We start from the raw sequence: 14,970 nt of genomic DNA on the forward strand, positions 1-14,970 counted from the left end.
CCGCGGCTCTCAGGGTGGGCATTGGGACCCGGCAAAGCTGGCTGCCGGCTCCTGGCCTGCGCCTCGCGGGCAGGGGAGCCGCGGGTCGAGGAAGGAGTGAGAATGGAGCCTGGGCGACCGATCGCCCCGAAGAAAGTCCCGAAAAACTGACCCCTGCGCTAGGGAAAGGCGGGGCCCCGGGAGCGCAGGAAGATGCCGAGATGGGAACTGGAAACACCCCCCTTCCCGTCCAAGCCACCCACGTGTGTTTCTCAGCCTGGGTTCCCCGAGAACGTCCGAAGGACCCCAAAGGCTGCGCTGCGTCTCCCCGACCCCCTCGCGGCCCCAGCGTTCCTTCTCGTGAGTGGGGCTTTGCGTTCCCTCCCGAGTTCCGGAGCCGCCACGTGACTTCCACGAAGCACAGCGGCCCAGCGGAAAGCCGCGACAGGGGTGGGATTTGGGACCCCGAGGTGCGGCGACAGGGCGGGGAGAGGAGGAAACGGGGCGGGAGTGAGAGGAGGGGCGGGCAGACTCGGGACGCGCAAGCCCGCGGGCTGGGGCCGGGGGAGGGGAAACCCGGGCAGCGCGGCGGCCGCAGGCGCCGGGAGAGCGGGAAGCCCGAGGGGGCGGGGCGGAGGGCGGCGGCCGGCAGGTGCCGGGGCGCGAGGATGCGGGTGACCCGCGAGTGCCCGTAGGCAGCGCCCCGCGTGCAAGGCGCGGCGGGCCGCGCGGCCGCTCCTCCGCGAGGCTGCGCGGCGGGGCTGGCCGGGCCGGAGGAGTGCCCGGCATGTCGCAAGTGCTCCCGGCGGCCGGCAGCGTCCTGCAGAGGAGCGTCGCGGCGCTGGGGAACCAGCCGCAGCCCCAGGTAGTGGACTAGAGGCTCAGGGAGGCCCGCGGGCATGTGGGGATGGGAGCGCCGAGGGGCACGAAGGAGGTGGGTCTGGGGCTCCGGGGTGGTGAACGCTGAGTGCTGGGGTGAAGGGCGCTGCGGGAGCCAGAGACCTGCAGGAGTGGGGGCGCGGGGCAGGAATCCCGCGGGCGCTTCTGCCCGGTGGTCCCCAGCTCACGCACAGTGCCCGCCGCCTCCGGAACGGTGACCCGGCTCCTGCGCCCCGGGAAGCGGAGAGGCCGCAGGGCGCAGACGCCCGGGCAGAGTCCACGCTTCCCCGCACGTGGGATCCGCGCTGTCCCGGTGTCGCCATCCTTGCGCTGGCGCCCGCTGCCACCCCACCCCCTGCGCGCGTGGCCCTTCGCAGGCGCCAGGGTGCACAGAGGGGATATTCGGTCCGAAGGGGCAGCTCGTGTCCAGGCACTCCCAACATCTACCCTCCGAATGGGGAACTCGCGAACCATCAGCCTAAGGGAGCGGGGAGGGGGCCCCGCAGTGGGAGAACTCCAGTCCCGCCGCTGGTGGAAACCCATCGGCCCGGGTTCAGCCCTCTGTGCTGTCCTTGGCAACATGTACAACTACCTACTCAGGAAACAGATAAAGTTGCCCGCGGGGATGGCAATCAGAGAACTTCCCACTCGGTTGCTCTGGAGGGAGTCTTCATCGTGATGCCCCCCCCCACCTTCCCAATTCGATGCCTTGCACGTAGTGTCATCCGGTGACGCTAGAGAGTCACACATTTCTGAGTTTGGACCTCGGTTTAATCACACACAGGTTGAGTGGCCTTGAGCATTTTGCTTAACTTCTTTGAGCCTCAATTTCCCCACCTGTAGAATGAATATAGTAATAACCTCTCGAAATTTTTATGATTAAGATATGGTTAAATATTTATGATTTCCTTAACACTTCGCTCCCCTCTTTCTGTTTTGATTGAATGTTACTGCTGGGTTCTCAGCTGTGACCATATGGATAGGTGATTACATCCAAGTTAGAGTGTCTTGCTCCCAGAGGACAATATGCAGGTTGCTTCCTTGGGTCCTATGACTTTTTAATTGTGAACAAAAAGGCATGATTTGGAGACAAGCACTAAGGGAGACTCGAAAAATGGCAACCTCCACAGGTTACTGTAATAGTAGTAACCTATTACTATATAATAGTAGCCTCCTTAGGTTATTAAGGGCATACCATGTGCTGGGAGCTTTAGGTTAAAATCTCATTTTATCCGAATGCTAGTCCCAAGCATTAGGCTGTTGGAATGATTTGTGCAGTGATTACCGATCGGTTGTTCTTCAGTGCCTAAAACAGTGCCTGGCACATGGCAGGTACTCAGTTAATACTTGCTGAGAGAATGAATGACTCACACTTAGGATAAATGAGAAAACTGAACATTCAGAGAATTTAAGCCATTTCCCCCAAGCTGTATTGACAGTAAGAGACAAAACCAGTGGCTATATATTTCTAGCTAGAGTTCTGTCCTGTAAACCACATTTTGCCCCTGTGGTATCCTGGTTATGTTAACCAAGACTTCTTTGCCTCTGAAAAGCTACATTTTAACACCTTGTGCCTGTTCCCTTAAGCACTACTTCCAGACCACATCCATTTATTGTATTATTTATAATATGTTATCTTTCTCCTTCTATAGGCTTATATTCTTCTGTATACTGAAAATTCTTTACTCACCAGAGCTTGGGGAGAAGTGTCTCTCATACAAGACCAGATAAAATAACTGAAATTACCCATTATCTTATATTATCAATATTTGCTCTCCATTAATGCTAATAATTGAGTGCTTTCCTATGTTTGTATCCCACTAACCTCTTGGCTTTTAAACTGTTTAAAAGTAGCGTACCACTTCCCCGCCCTTTGGTACCTTCTCACAGGGCTCCGGAAAGCAAATACTCTCTACTTCTCCATGTTTTTTCTGTAACTGAAATGTTTTTTTATCTTGGTAGGTACATTTTTTTTTTTTTATCCTGCCTGTTTCAGGATAACTCTTGAAGGATTCAACTAGGTTTGGTTAAATCTCATATAGAGCTGAGAGCTTTCAAGACACATCATGAGTTTGCTTTCTGATTCACTCTGACTGGTGAAAATGTCCATCGAGCATTGTTCAAATGAGGTGTCTGAGATCATTTGATGTGTTGACAGAATTGTGTGATTGCAATGAGTTATCAGTGTAAAATGTGCATGCAGTATCAAAAGTACCTGCTTGTGTGTGGTGGGGCAAGGCCTGCCACAGAGCGAGTTCCAGATAGCACATGCCTTCTGCCTTCCCTGTTCTCAGATGGACGTTGACACCGCACCTCTTCCAGGCACACACCCTGTGGGGTAGAGGTTTATGAACGTTGGTTTGGAGTCCAACAGACCTGAGTTCCACTTCCCATTTACCCACGTCTAGCTGTGATACCTGGAGCAAGTTCCTTACCCCCTCTGAGTTTCTTTTTTTTCCCCCCTCTGAGTTTCTTATCCTCATCTTTTAAATGGCAGTCTCAACCACACATTTCTCAGGGGGGTCATGGGAATGAGCAGCTAAACTCAGCCAGGGCACAAGGCTGAACAAGGGTCTAGTGCTGTCCCACCCATGTAGCAACAAGCACTGTCAGGACTGCAAGTAAAATGGTGAAGCGATGCTGAGGAAAGGGACAGGGCAGAGGAAGGCGAAGCAAGGCGCCCCGACAGCACACCTAACCACACATTTTCCCCCCAGAGCCCAGACGATGATGACCGGAAGGTCCGAAGGAGAGAAAAAAACCGAGTTGCTGCTCAGAGAAGTCGGAAGAAGCAGACCCAGAAGGCTGACAAACTCCACGAGGTGAGCCTGTGGTTGGGGCAGAGCCACATTAGGGCCACGGAAAGGAGCTGTGGTGGTGGCCCCAAGGTCATGTCCTGGTCACCACCAATTTGGACACGTACGTCTTATGTCACTGCATCCTTCCAGCCCAGTTTTCCGATCCTTCACGGACATCTTTATCCCTCATCCGCTGGTGGTTCCTCTCTCAAGTTCCTTTCATTATAAATCAGAACAAAACGAAACAAAACCTCTTCTCGATACCAATTCCTTTTCAAGCCCCATTTGTTTTCTTTCCTTCCTCCCCTCCCTTCTCCTCCCAGAGAGACCGGCTACCTCCACACGCTCAGTGCCATTTATTTCCCAGTCCTCTGTGCTGGCGTTTCTGCCGCCCCGCCCCACCCAGCATGGACGCAGGCACGCACACGCACGCATGCACGTGACCGTACGCAGGCCACGTGCGCGTGCGCGCATACATCCTTTCTGCAGAGGGTGCTCCCGCGGGGACCCATGGTTCCTTGGCACTACCTGATCCGGGGACTTCTTTCTAGACTCATGGACTGTGACCTTGCTGACCTTGCTGAACATTTCGTACCATTGACCCTCTCCGTTTCCTGAGACCTTCTTTCAAGGTCTTCAGCTTCTAAAAGACCGCATGTCCCATTGGACCTTCCTAACCACCTTTCTTCTCCGTTTCTTTGCTACCTTCTCTTCCTCTGTCAGTTCTCTTAAGTTTTGGTGTTGACCAGGCTTTCAGACTCTGCTCTTTTTCCTTCCGACCCTGAAGATACGATCTATTCATCTGTTCTCGCAGCATTAGCTCCCCACTTTGACTACTCCAGGCAAGACCTCAGTTCGAGGCCCCCCCGACCCCATATTTCCAATGTCTGCTTAGATGTCCTCAGATGGGTGGGTGCAGGCTGCTTGGATGCAACACACTGATAAGTGTGTTTACCCTGAGACTCTTTCTTCTCTTCCTGTCTTCAAGTGAAGTTAATGGAGTTCACCAGTTTTCTCATCATCCACGTCAGGAACCTGGGATTTACCGTAAACTTTCCCATTTTCCTCTACCCTTATGCATAATCCCACATAATCTCACAGACAGAACATGGGAACTGCCCTCTATCAGGCACTGGCCTCAAAGGTATCCAAGTGTCTGTGCAAAGAACTGATGATAGTTCTGAACGCTCATCTTTAGACAAGGTTGGTGTAAATCACTAAGGATTTTAATGTAGCCCTTCCCAGCCTGCTGTCTTGTCACAGCTGGTCTTAGCAAGGTGGGTCTGGGGGCATTGACAATATAGCAGATACCGAGGTCTTATGAGGGGAAAAACAATCTGAAAAGCCTTTCACAGTGAACTGAGAACAGGTTTAGGATGTACATACGCCAGGGGGAGGCGACCAATGATAGAAATTCACAGTGGGCATGAATTACGAATATCAGACTCCTGGAAGCAGGAAGGCTGGGCCCTAAAAGGAGATAGGGTCAGACGAGATCCTTCCCAGCCTGAATTGGTCCTGTAAACGTCCCACAGAGGAGTTGGAATGTCCTTTGTCTCCTTTCTTCCTTTCCCCTTGCGTTTGAAGCAGTCCTGGTTCTAGCCTCATGGTACCGGATTACCCCAGAGGGCACTTGCCGCCCAGTTAGGGCATGGCCCTGCGTTCAGACCCTGTGTGCTAGCTGGACAGCCAGGCCCCTCAAGAAGCTTCTTGTCCAAGCCAGGTGCATTAATATAAGGAAACACTAGGGGACACTCAATTGTAAGTCCCAAGTGATGATGTGTGTGGTGGTGGCTAAATGACGATAAGACCTTCCACAGAGCAAGAGCAGGTAGATTCGTTCCACAAATATTTGTTAGCACTACCATGGACAAGGCCTTGATGCTAGGTCACAAAGAGAGGAATAAGATCTCCTTCCTATTTTTTAAACCATAGGAGTTTTCAAGGAAAGTATATTCATTTCTTATGGACTTTGTAATAAATTATGACAAATTTGGTGGCTTAAAACAACACAGGTTTCTTACCTTACAATTTTGGAAGTCAGGCATCTGGAATGGGTCTCAACGGGGCTAAAATCAAGGTGTCAAGAGAGCTGTATTCTTTCCAGGGGCTCCAGAGAAGAATCCATTTCCTTGCCTTTTCTGGCTTCTAGAAGCTTCTCAGTGTTCCCTGGCTTGTGGTTCCCTTCCATCTTCAAAGCCAGCACTGGCTAGTTAAGTCTTTTTCATGCTGCATTACTCTGACACTTCCTCTGACACATCTCCTCTGACTCTTGACTTTTTCTTTCACTAAGACCCTTAAGATTACATTGGATCCACCTGCATAATCCAGGATAATCTCCCCACATTCAGATTCTTAATCATATCTGCAAGGTCTTCTTCTTCTTTTTTTTTTTTTTTAACCACATAAGGTAACATATTCACGGGTTCCAGAGGTTGGATGTAGATATATTTGGGACATCTTTGGGAGGCCCTTATTCAGCCTAACTCAGAGGGTAGCATAAATCCTACAGGGTCAAAGAAGACGGTTTCTCTCAGTATCTGTCATTGTTGAATTTGATACCCAAATGAGCCAGATGCCTGGGAAATTTAGGGTGGTACATTTACTCCTGCCTGATCCCTCTTAGAACCATGGGGGGGGACCCCCTTCTGTAGGGTTCCTAGCTTCTTCTGCGGTCTGTATACCATGTCACATGACAAGATATGGCAGGTGCTGTTTTGGGAAATGCGGCTAATTGATCTGAAACCCATTCCCTCCATGGGAGAAAACTCCCTTCTCTACCTCTGTGGAGCAGGAAGAGTAGATCCTGCTGACCCATCGCTGGCAGATCACCTCATCAAGGCCAGTCTTATTGAGAAACTCAGTGTCCAGGAGGACAGGACAGTGGGTCCATCCATATATAGACCCCAAAGCTATAGCCCCCATCTTTACTGTCACTAGCTACATACTAGTGTTATTGATCACAGGGGGCAGTGGGGGAGCAGGTGGCCGGCTCAGGAAAATGGAACTACATCCCAGTCCTGCTATAGAAGAGGAATGTCATCTCTGGGTTGAAGGGTAGCACATGAATAATAGCTCTCATGTTAATTCCTCACCTCCTTCCAGGGAAGGCATCCCAGCTATGGGAATCTTTGTTCTGCAGGGCCAACATGGCGGGGGGGCGGGGGGAGTAAATATAGTGAAAAAAAAAAAAGGAGTATTTTTTTAAACTTTGAAAAAAAAATATGCATGTTGAGGGTGGGTCTGGTTTAAAAATGTAGTGAAGAATTGTTTTAGTTGCTCCAGGAAGTGAGTTGAGGGCAGAGCACCTAGCACACTGCTCTGGGTCATGGCAGAAAAGCCGTCAAGGCCTCCTCGGGCTGCAAGACCCATCAAGGATGGGGCACGTGGGAACCAGATACAGTTCTCAGAAACCTCAAACATAGGATCAGTCCCTCTCTCTCAGAGACACTAAAGGGTCCAGAAAGCTGCCACCTGGTAGCCAGGGCTACCGCCACTCCTTGGGGAGTTTTGGCCATGAGAAGGGCTGTACTCAGTCCTTTCTGTACTCAGTCCCATCCTGTGGGATGACATGGGTGCATCTCTCAGAGGAACTCAGGGTCTTTATTTGCCTTCCTTGAATACCACGAAGGGGACCATCTGGAGCTTGTTTAGAGTTCCCACCCTTCTCTCCTACCCACCTCATTCACTCACCTTGAGTCCCCCTTACCTCCGACACCCTGAGAAACCTCCTCCAGTCCCAGCTTCTAGAAGCCTCTGGGCTACCTCCCCCAGCTCCTAGTTCTCCATCTTGGGGGACAGGAGGGACAGTCCGTTGGGGCCGGGCCTCCCTGGAGGGCAGGGCTGGGAGAGCCTGAGTAGGCCCTGCCAGAGGGAGGCTGGGGTCACTCTTCAGTCTGAGTTTTCCCTCAGGGAGGTTGTTGCTGGAAGCCCGAGTGTGGTGCCGAGAAGCTGTTCCTAACACGTGTGTGTCCGTACCTCAGCGCTCACTGTGGCTTTTCGAATTATCCTGTCAAGGCACTTACACCTCTCAGGGGGATTTCAGTCCCTGTTCATCTCTGAATGTTGGGCACACGCCTGAGTCCACATCCACAAATAAGGATGTGCGTGAACAGTCCAGCTCTATAGCAGGGAGAACTGTGTCTCAGAAGTGGGTCAGACTGGTTCAAGCCAGGCAGCCCAAGGTGTAAGACTGAGAAAGAACGTTGAGTCAGAAAAGGAAGGCAGTGATGCCATCCTCAGGAACCCCAAATGTCACCAACTGACAGATTTCTTGGGCAATTTGGTTGTGGTCTGTGTTGTCACAGCTTCTTCAGCTGTTGCATGTTCTAAGAGAATGCTTCGAGTCGTCGCCCCTTGGTTCAGAAACTGATGATGACACCAATTTGTAGAGCCCTCCCTGATGACACAATTTGTCTGCTGGGAAGTTCAGGGTAGGGCTAGGGAATAGGCTTTATTGTAAAATCCTGAGCACTCACAGCCCTTTACTGCTGGTAACCACCACGGGGAAATTTGGGGCCAGGCACTGCCAAGTGAAAGCAGAATTACTTCCTTGCTCAAGGGCTGCAGTTGACCTTGAAGTCAGGTTCCAAGCCTGCACGACCTTGGAAAAGTCATTGTGGCTCTTGGAGTTTTACTTTCTTCGCTTGTGAAATGGGGTCTGTGTGTGGCTGTGCCCTTCTGATGGCCTTTTCCACCCCTCATTTCCTTTCTGCCTTCACCGTCACCTCTGGCCCCAGGGACACACATTAGCTCATTTGCCAGTTTTTCATCCTGGACCCTGGATACCCCCAGACAGCCCCTCGTTCCCCAGTCAACCTCCCTTAGATGCCCAGACCAGGGTTTCTTGAATTAGGCACTGTTGACATTTGGGGCCAGCTAATTCCTTGTCGGGGGTGGGGGTGGGGTCTGCGCACTGTAAGATGTTTTTTTATGTTTGTCAAGTCGGGTAACTTCTTCTCGGTGTGAAGTGGGTCTTACTCCCCGCTCACCCCCATTTCCTCTCATCTCCTCTCCACTCGCCCCAGCTCCTCCATTTGTTATTTTTTTAATTTTTTTTTAAAGATTTTTATTTATTTATTTGACAGAGAGATCACAAGTAGGCAGAGAGGCAGGCAGAGAGAGAGAAGGAAGCAGGCTCCCTGCCAAACAGAGAGCCCGATGTGGGACTCGATCCCAGATCGGGACTCGATCCCGAGATCATGACCTGAGCTGAAGGCAGAGGCTTAACCCACGGAGCCACCCAGGTGCCCCTCCTCCTTTTATTTTTGTTGTTTGATCTCACCAGAAGATCTTGACTTCTTCTCTCCTTTTTATTCCCTTAGCTCCATGAAAGTCCCTTAGCAGGTTGATGAGTAAAAGTCAAATCCCAGAAGAGAAAGTCCCCACAGAGTAGGCAAACAGGGGACCTGGTGGGCTGAAGTTTGGGGGAAGCAGTGTTACTTCAGGAAGACATTAGGCAGCGTGGCCCCTCCTGGTTTCCAGAGATAAGGCTCAGGAGCTCGCGGCATCCTGCCCCAAAACTCAACAAGCAAACAAGCTAATACAGAAATGGAATATTCTGCCACAGCAAGAGACTTTCCTGTTTTTTGGAATCTAGTTAAAATGTTTGCTCATTGGAACCATTCACATCTATTCTCCATTTTACTGGGAGGTGAGGAGCACGTCTAGTTGTGTGTGTGTGTGTATGTGTGTCTAGTTGTGTGTGTGAGTATGTGCATGTGTGCATTGTGTGTGTACACACGCTCCACAGAGCTGTAGCCCGTCGTCCTGCGGCTGCAGGCAGCCTTCCCTCGATGACTGTCTTCCCGTCCACCGCCTCCCCTGGCCCATGGAGGGCTTGTTGCCACATTGTAGATGGAACTCGGGCTCCAGGACTAGAGCTTCCGAGAGGCCCAAGGAAAGCGTGAGGAGTGGGGCTGGCAGCAGGGCTGAAGGCGGAAGGGGGCCCATGGGCTAATGAAGCCGGCCTGACCTGGGACAGCCTGCGGGGTGGGGGCAGGGGGTGTGTGCTGCCTGCTGCCTGGGAGCATATTTCAGACTACCCAGAGGGCCTGCCTGGGGAAGGCTCAGACAGGCCTCTGTGTGCAGCACCTCTGGTGCCTAGGGGTGGGGAGGGAAGGAAGCCAGTGCGAGAAGGAGGCAGAGGAGTGACTGGGCGGTGGCCCATCAGGCGCAGCTACAGGAGAGGGTAGCAGAGGCTCCTAGGTGCTATACATTTCTGATCTTTGGGAAGCGATCTTATTTAGTATAAGTAAGATTGAATGTGATATGAGATTGACTAGAACACATAATGAGGGTTGTGTTCATAATTAGGTGCTGTGATCAGGGAAGCCTTCCTGGAGGTGGTGGGCTTAAGCTGGGCTCACACAGAAATGGAGGAACATACTCCAGTGGAAGAGAACAGCATTAGCAAAGGGCCAGAGTTGAGAATTTGCATGTGCTTTAGGGGCCTGTAAAAAGATCAGACTTAAATTTTTAGTGATATTTTTGAAAATTTACTAGTTAAGAGAAAAGATGTGGTGGATAATAATAAGGCTGGGTCCTCATGTCAGGAAATGCATGGTAAACAAAATTGCAGCAAGATTTAAATAACGTTGGGCGCCTGGGTGGCTTAGTCGTTAAGCCTCTGCTTTCAGCTCAGGTCATGATCTAAGGGTCCTGGGATCGAGCCCCGCATCGGGCTCTCTGCTCAGCAGGGACTTCCTCCCCCCACCTCTCTCTACCTGTTTCTGCCTCTCTGCCTACTTGTGATTTCTGTCTATCAAATAGATAAATAAAATCTTTTAAAAATATATTTAAATAAGGCTCTCAGCTTCAAGATGATTTCTATGGGCATGCCCTGCGGCTCTGCCATTGGCCAAGTACTGTAGAACTTACCAGTGACTCGGAGGAAGAGAAGGAAGACCTAATTATCAAGTTAATGGGCAGCTTATAGCTGTGTAGTATCATGATCCGTGAGCTGACCCGTTACGATTCAGAAAGACTTTGCTAGGCTGGAAGACGCCCAAGTGACCGCAGTGAAAGTCAGAAGAAGTGGATGTAGAGCCCACCCTTAATCTTCAGAACATCAGTCGTCGTCCAAATATAGACAGAGGAGCAGCAGAGGCAGACGGGGCTCGCACTTCTCTGCAAGCTCAGGGAGAGTCTCCAGGGTGAGGTGGTTGCAGGCCTGGGTCCAGCCCCAGGGCCGGCCACCTCCGTGCAGCTCCCTGTGCATGGTCAAGCCATCCCCAGAATCACTTTGGGAATGACTCTTCGCCAGATAGATCCTGGCAGGTGACAGTGTGTGTTGGGCTGACCCCTAGGAGGACAGAAGGACCAGAAGTCCTAAAACCCAAGGCGCTCAGGAGACCTGAGACAGTTGAGCTTAGAGAATACCTAAGGGGAAGTGGTATGGGGCTATCTCCTAATATTACAAGAACTGCGATGTTGAAAAAGTATTGAGTTTACTCTGTGTGGTTCCATAAGGTGGAACCAAGCCCAATGGATGGGTTTGAAGGAGCGGGAGATTTTGTATCAGTGCAAAGAGGAGCTTTACTAATAGAGCAGCTCAGGAAAGGCAGGGACCGTCCTTTGAAGAAAAGAGTGCCCAGCCCAAGTTGGATGTCCGGTTTCTACGTTGGGTGGGTTGGGCTGAGGGGTATCTATGAGCCCCTCCAGGTGTAAGCCTCTGCAAACTCCGCTATGGTGGAAACTTCACAGGTGAGAGTCGAGGGCAGAGCCAAGGCAAGGGATACTTTCATTCATTTACTCACGCGGTCAGCAAACGTGTATTGTGTTTCAGCCACTGCTCCAGGAGCTGGGCCCACAGCAGTGACCCCAACAGAGATCTTCCCAGAGCTGCTCAGCAGTTGGGGGAGGGGAGGCAGGCTGCACAGGGGCACAAGGGAACCTTTAGGAGTGACGGGAACATTCTCTTGATGCACGTTGACATTTACCAAAGCTCACTGCGCGAGACCTGTAAAACAGGTGTATTCTATTTGATGTAAATCGTATCTCAGTCAGGCCGGTTCAAAAAGCACAGCCCTGCCCTCTTGGACCTTTCATCCTGGTGGGGCTCTCCCGGAATGGAGGCCCGCATCCCAGGAGGGAATGGGGCTGCAGCCACCACGTCACCCACCCCGTGTCTCTGTGCAGGAGTACGAGTGCTTGGAGCAGGAGAACACTGTGCTGCGGCGAGAGATCGGGAAGCTGACAGAGGAGCTAAAGCACCTGAGCGAAGCACTGAGGGAGCACGAGAAGATGTGTCCGCTGCTGCTGTGCCCCATGAACTTTGTGCCGGTGCCCCGGCCGGACCCTGTGGCTGGCTGCCTGCCCCGATGAAGCCCGAGGCTCGTCCTCCTCTGCCGACGGAGGAGCCTTGGTCTTCTTCACACCTGGTGGGGGAAGGGTTCCCTCCGTGTCTGTGTCCAGGGGGAACCGGTGGCCAGGTCACCTCCTCGGAGCTCCTGGCCGTGTCCTCAGCACACAGCTACCACAGGATGCTCCTGAGGGCACCTCTCGGAGCCCTGAGTGGATCCGGGCCGGGAGCCTGCTCTCGGGAGTCCCTTTAGTCCACTCTGGCGGCTAGTAGTTTCCATGTTGTGCAGAATTATTTTCTCTAGAATTTGGAGAATAAAGGTGGTTATGATCTCTCCTTCGGCCAAGTTCTTAGGATTTAGAAAGACAGGATGTTTCCTAGTCCTGGAGAGGTGGTCGCCTTCTGTCTCCTTAGGCTGTTTTGTGGCTCCTGGGTCTTGCTTCCCCCTCCTGGTCATCGTCCCCGTGGTCATAGCTGGGCTTGATGCAGGAGGCACCTTTAGGGAACTGCAGAGCAAAGGCCGATGGGACTTCTTGCCACCCTAGCTGGGTCGCGAAGGGATAGTCATGCTGGGCAGGACTTGGGCTTGTCTTCTGGTTTGGGTGTCCCTCCGTCTCTGTCAACAGCCCCGCCCATGCTGGGCTCTCATGGGCAATGTTCTCTTCCAGGCTGGTTTTCCTGTCTCTTCTGTACACTCTTGGGCCACCTCCCCATTCCAAAAGTAGGCATTGGATCAGAGGACAATTAGTATGAATCACAACAGAATGGGGAAATCTGTCCCCTAGTTGAAAAAAAAAACAAATATTTTGGCAGATGAGGAGAGCAATTTCTTTTCAAAAGTCCCGTCTAACTATTATTTCAGGAAAAGCAGAACCAAGACAAGTCAAAGGTGGCCCGAGAGAGAAAAGCAAAATGGCAGAGGACTCCCCCATCCTCTTCCAATTCTCTTTTTCCCTGGACCAAGGGAGTTGTGGAGGGCAGAGCCATACCATCCTAAAGGGCACAAGAAATGGGAACAGAAGGAAAATGCTTTGCTATAAATGAGGTTGTTAAAAAGAAGAAAGTAAGAAAAGAGAGAACCCAGACCCTCCCAGGGGTGACCAACTTGCTGACTTCATACAAGTATACATATTGGCTACTTGTTGAGGGCCTCCTTTTTCCTGGGCAAGTGTCTCCTGCCCCCCAGGCCTTTCATGTGAGGGTCTCTTATAACTCACACCAGCTGCAGGCTGCAAGGTTTCTCTGGTCAGAGGCATTGGAATCTGCCATTAGAGACCCAGGCAGCTGCAGAACTGGGCCGAAGCTTCCCGGATGCAGCTGTTAAGGGGAGTGGTGGCATTTCTTTGTAAGAGACATTTTATAAATCATAATCATCCGGCCTCTTTCGTGCACTTTTGCAGACAAGGGGCTCTGAGGCAGTGGGGGAAAGGCCTTGCCCAAGATCCCCCAAGAGCAAGGAGCAGAACCAGGTCGGAACCCCAGAGGGTCTGACATGACTCCTGGTCCACCTCAGAGCCAAGAACATCAAGCTGAAGCCATGTCGCAGGAGGTGACTCAGGGCAGGACCTGGGGTCTATATGTGGCATGACCTCCTGTCAGTACCTCACAAGGCTGGCCAGGACGTCCCACCGTAGTGCTGGTGACCAGCCCATTCGTGAGCGGTAGACTCAGAGCCAGGGTCCCAGAGCCACCGTGGCTGTGAGTATGAACACATAAAGTGTGTGCCTGTACCAGCAAGTGTTTGGAAGCTGTTGTCTTTCACCTCCAACACCATCTGTCCCTGCAGGGAGCACCTTTCGTGCTGGCCGCGTCTCAGCCAGATCCCATGGGACTTCCGGCGGTCCTGGCCGGCACAGTCCTCCAGCGGTACTGCCCGCTGATCTGCTCTGACCCCTTCTGGCACCGTGTCTGGCCGGCTGCTCTCTGGTTTCACTGCGAACCCCGGTGTGTCTGCACCTGCTGGCCTCCCGGGCTTGAGTCCCCAGGCTCTACACCATGATTCAGAGACCATCTCCTTCCATGTAGTTGCTCTGTACCCCCCAAGGCCTTGGGGCCCCCTGGCTCCTCTCCTCTGGCCAGGAGACTCAGGACAAGGGGCCCAGGGAGGATGGTGGGGAGCAGATCTCTCTCATACCATTTCTACCCACAGCCCATGGCCAGTCCTCAATCGCATGGCCTCACTGAGCTACCAGGGACATTGGGGATTGAAATTCGGCCATGTGCTCAGTGGGGGACAAATGGGATTTGGGGACTACCTGTCAGTCTCTGTCAGAAGAAGATCTAGCTTTGCTCCCTCCCCTTCACTGAAACTGTCCTCCTGCAGGTCCCCAATAAGCTCTGGCTGCCAAATCTAATGGCCACACTTCAGGTCTTGTCTTCCTTTCATCCCTCAGATTACGACGCTAGCTTCTGCATTTCCCTCCATGTCTCTACCTGCTGCTTCACAGCAGAAAGGAGCTCCTCTTCTTGGGTCCTCCATCTCCCATCTATCCCCGAACTGATAATTTCTGCATCTGTACCCAGAACGACGGCTGGTATATTCAGGGGCCCTTCGCACGTCTCTGAGAGCACATCACACAATCATAACCCACTCGGCACGTGCACAGCTGTACTCACGGTCGCGTCGTCTTCCCTTCAAAGATGTTTCTCGACCTTTCCTGCTTGTCTAATAAAGGGTTCTGTCCCCACCTGGCATCATAGCTGGAACCATTATGCTCCCAGAGTGATTCACCAAGCCCTTCAGTTGGGCCTCCTAAATACCCCCGGATCCAGTCACTTTGCTCTGACAGGCTAATGGCTTTATCTGCTAACAAGGCCTTGATTCCAACTAGCTGCTAAACACGGGGGCCTTCCCCCCGAGCTGCGGATTCACTAAAGTGGAGCCGCCCCCACATCTGATGTCAGAGCAGTAAATGTGATGTCAAGCAGCCCCAGCCAGGGAAGCTCAGGGTAGGGCATCATGGTGCTGGGGTCCGAGTCCCCTCCGGGAGAGCTGGCCATGGTGACAAGAGT

General features: G+C 52.3%; 1 protein-coding gene across 2 annotated transcripts; it reads left to right on the forward strand.

Annotated features, from left to right (window-relative positions):
• Nucleotides 1–680: 680 nt before the first annotated feature.
• Nucleotides 681–12,182, forward strand: BATF3 (basic leucine zipper ATF-like transcription factor 3). Of its 2 annotated transcripts, none has more exons than XM_032862789.1 (3): nt 681–844; nt 3,576–3,680; nt 11,796–12,182. In XM_032862789.1, exons 1-3 carry the CDS (start codon nt 767–769, stop codon nt 11,979–11,981), a joined length of 369 nt encoding a protein of 122 aa, XP_032718680.1. In that variant the 5' UTR covers nt 681–766; the 3' UTR covers nt 11,982–12,182. The 2 variants fall into 2 exon arrangements, with proteins under 2 accessions (XP_032718680.1, XP_032718682.1); XM_032862791.1 differs by lacking the exon at nt 681–844 and adding an exon at nt 872–913.
• Nucleotides 12,183–14,970: the final 2,788 nt, after the last annotated feature.

This window comes from Lontra canadensis, unplaced genomic scaffold (genome assembly GCF_010015895.1).
Source record: "Lontra canadensis isolate GAN:19392208 unplaced genomic scaffold, GSC_riverotter_1.0 scaffold24, whole genome shotgun sequence".
Taxonomy (NCBI): Eukaryota; Metazoa; Chordata; class Mammalia; order Carnivora; family Mustelidae; genus Lontra; species Lontra canadensis.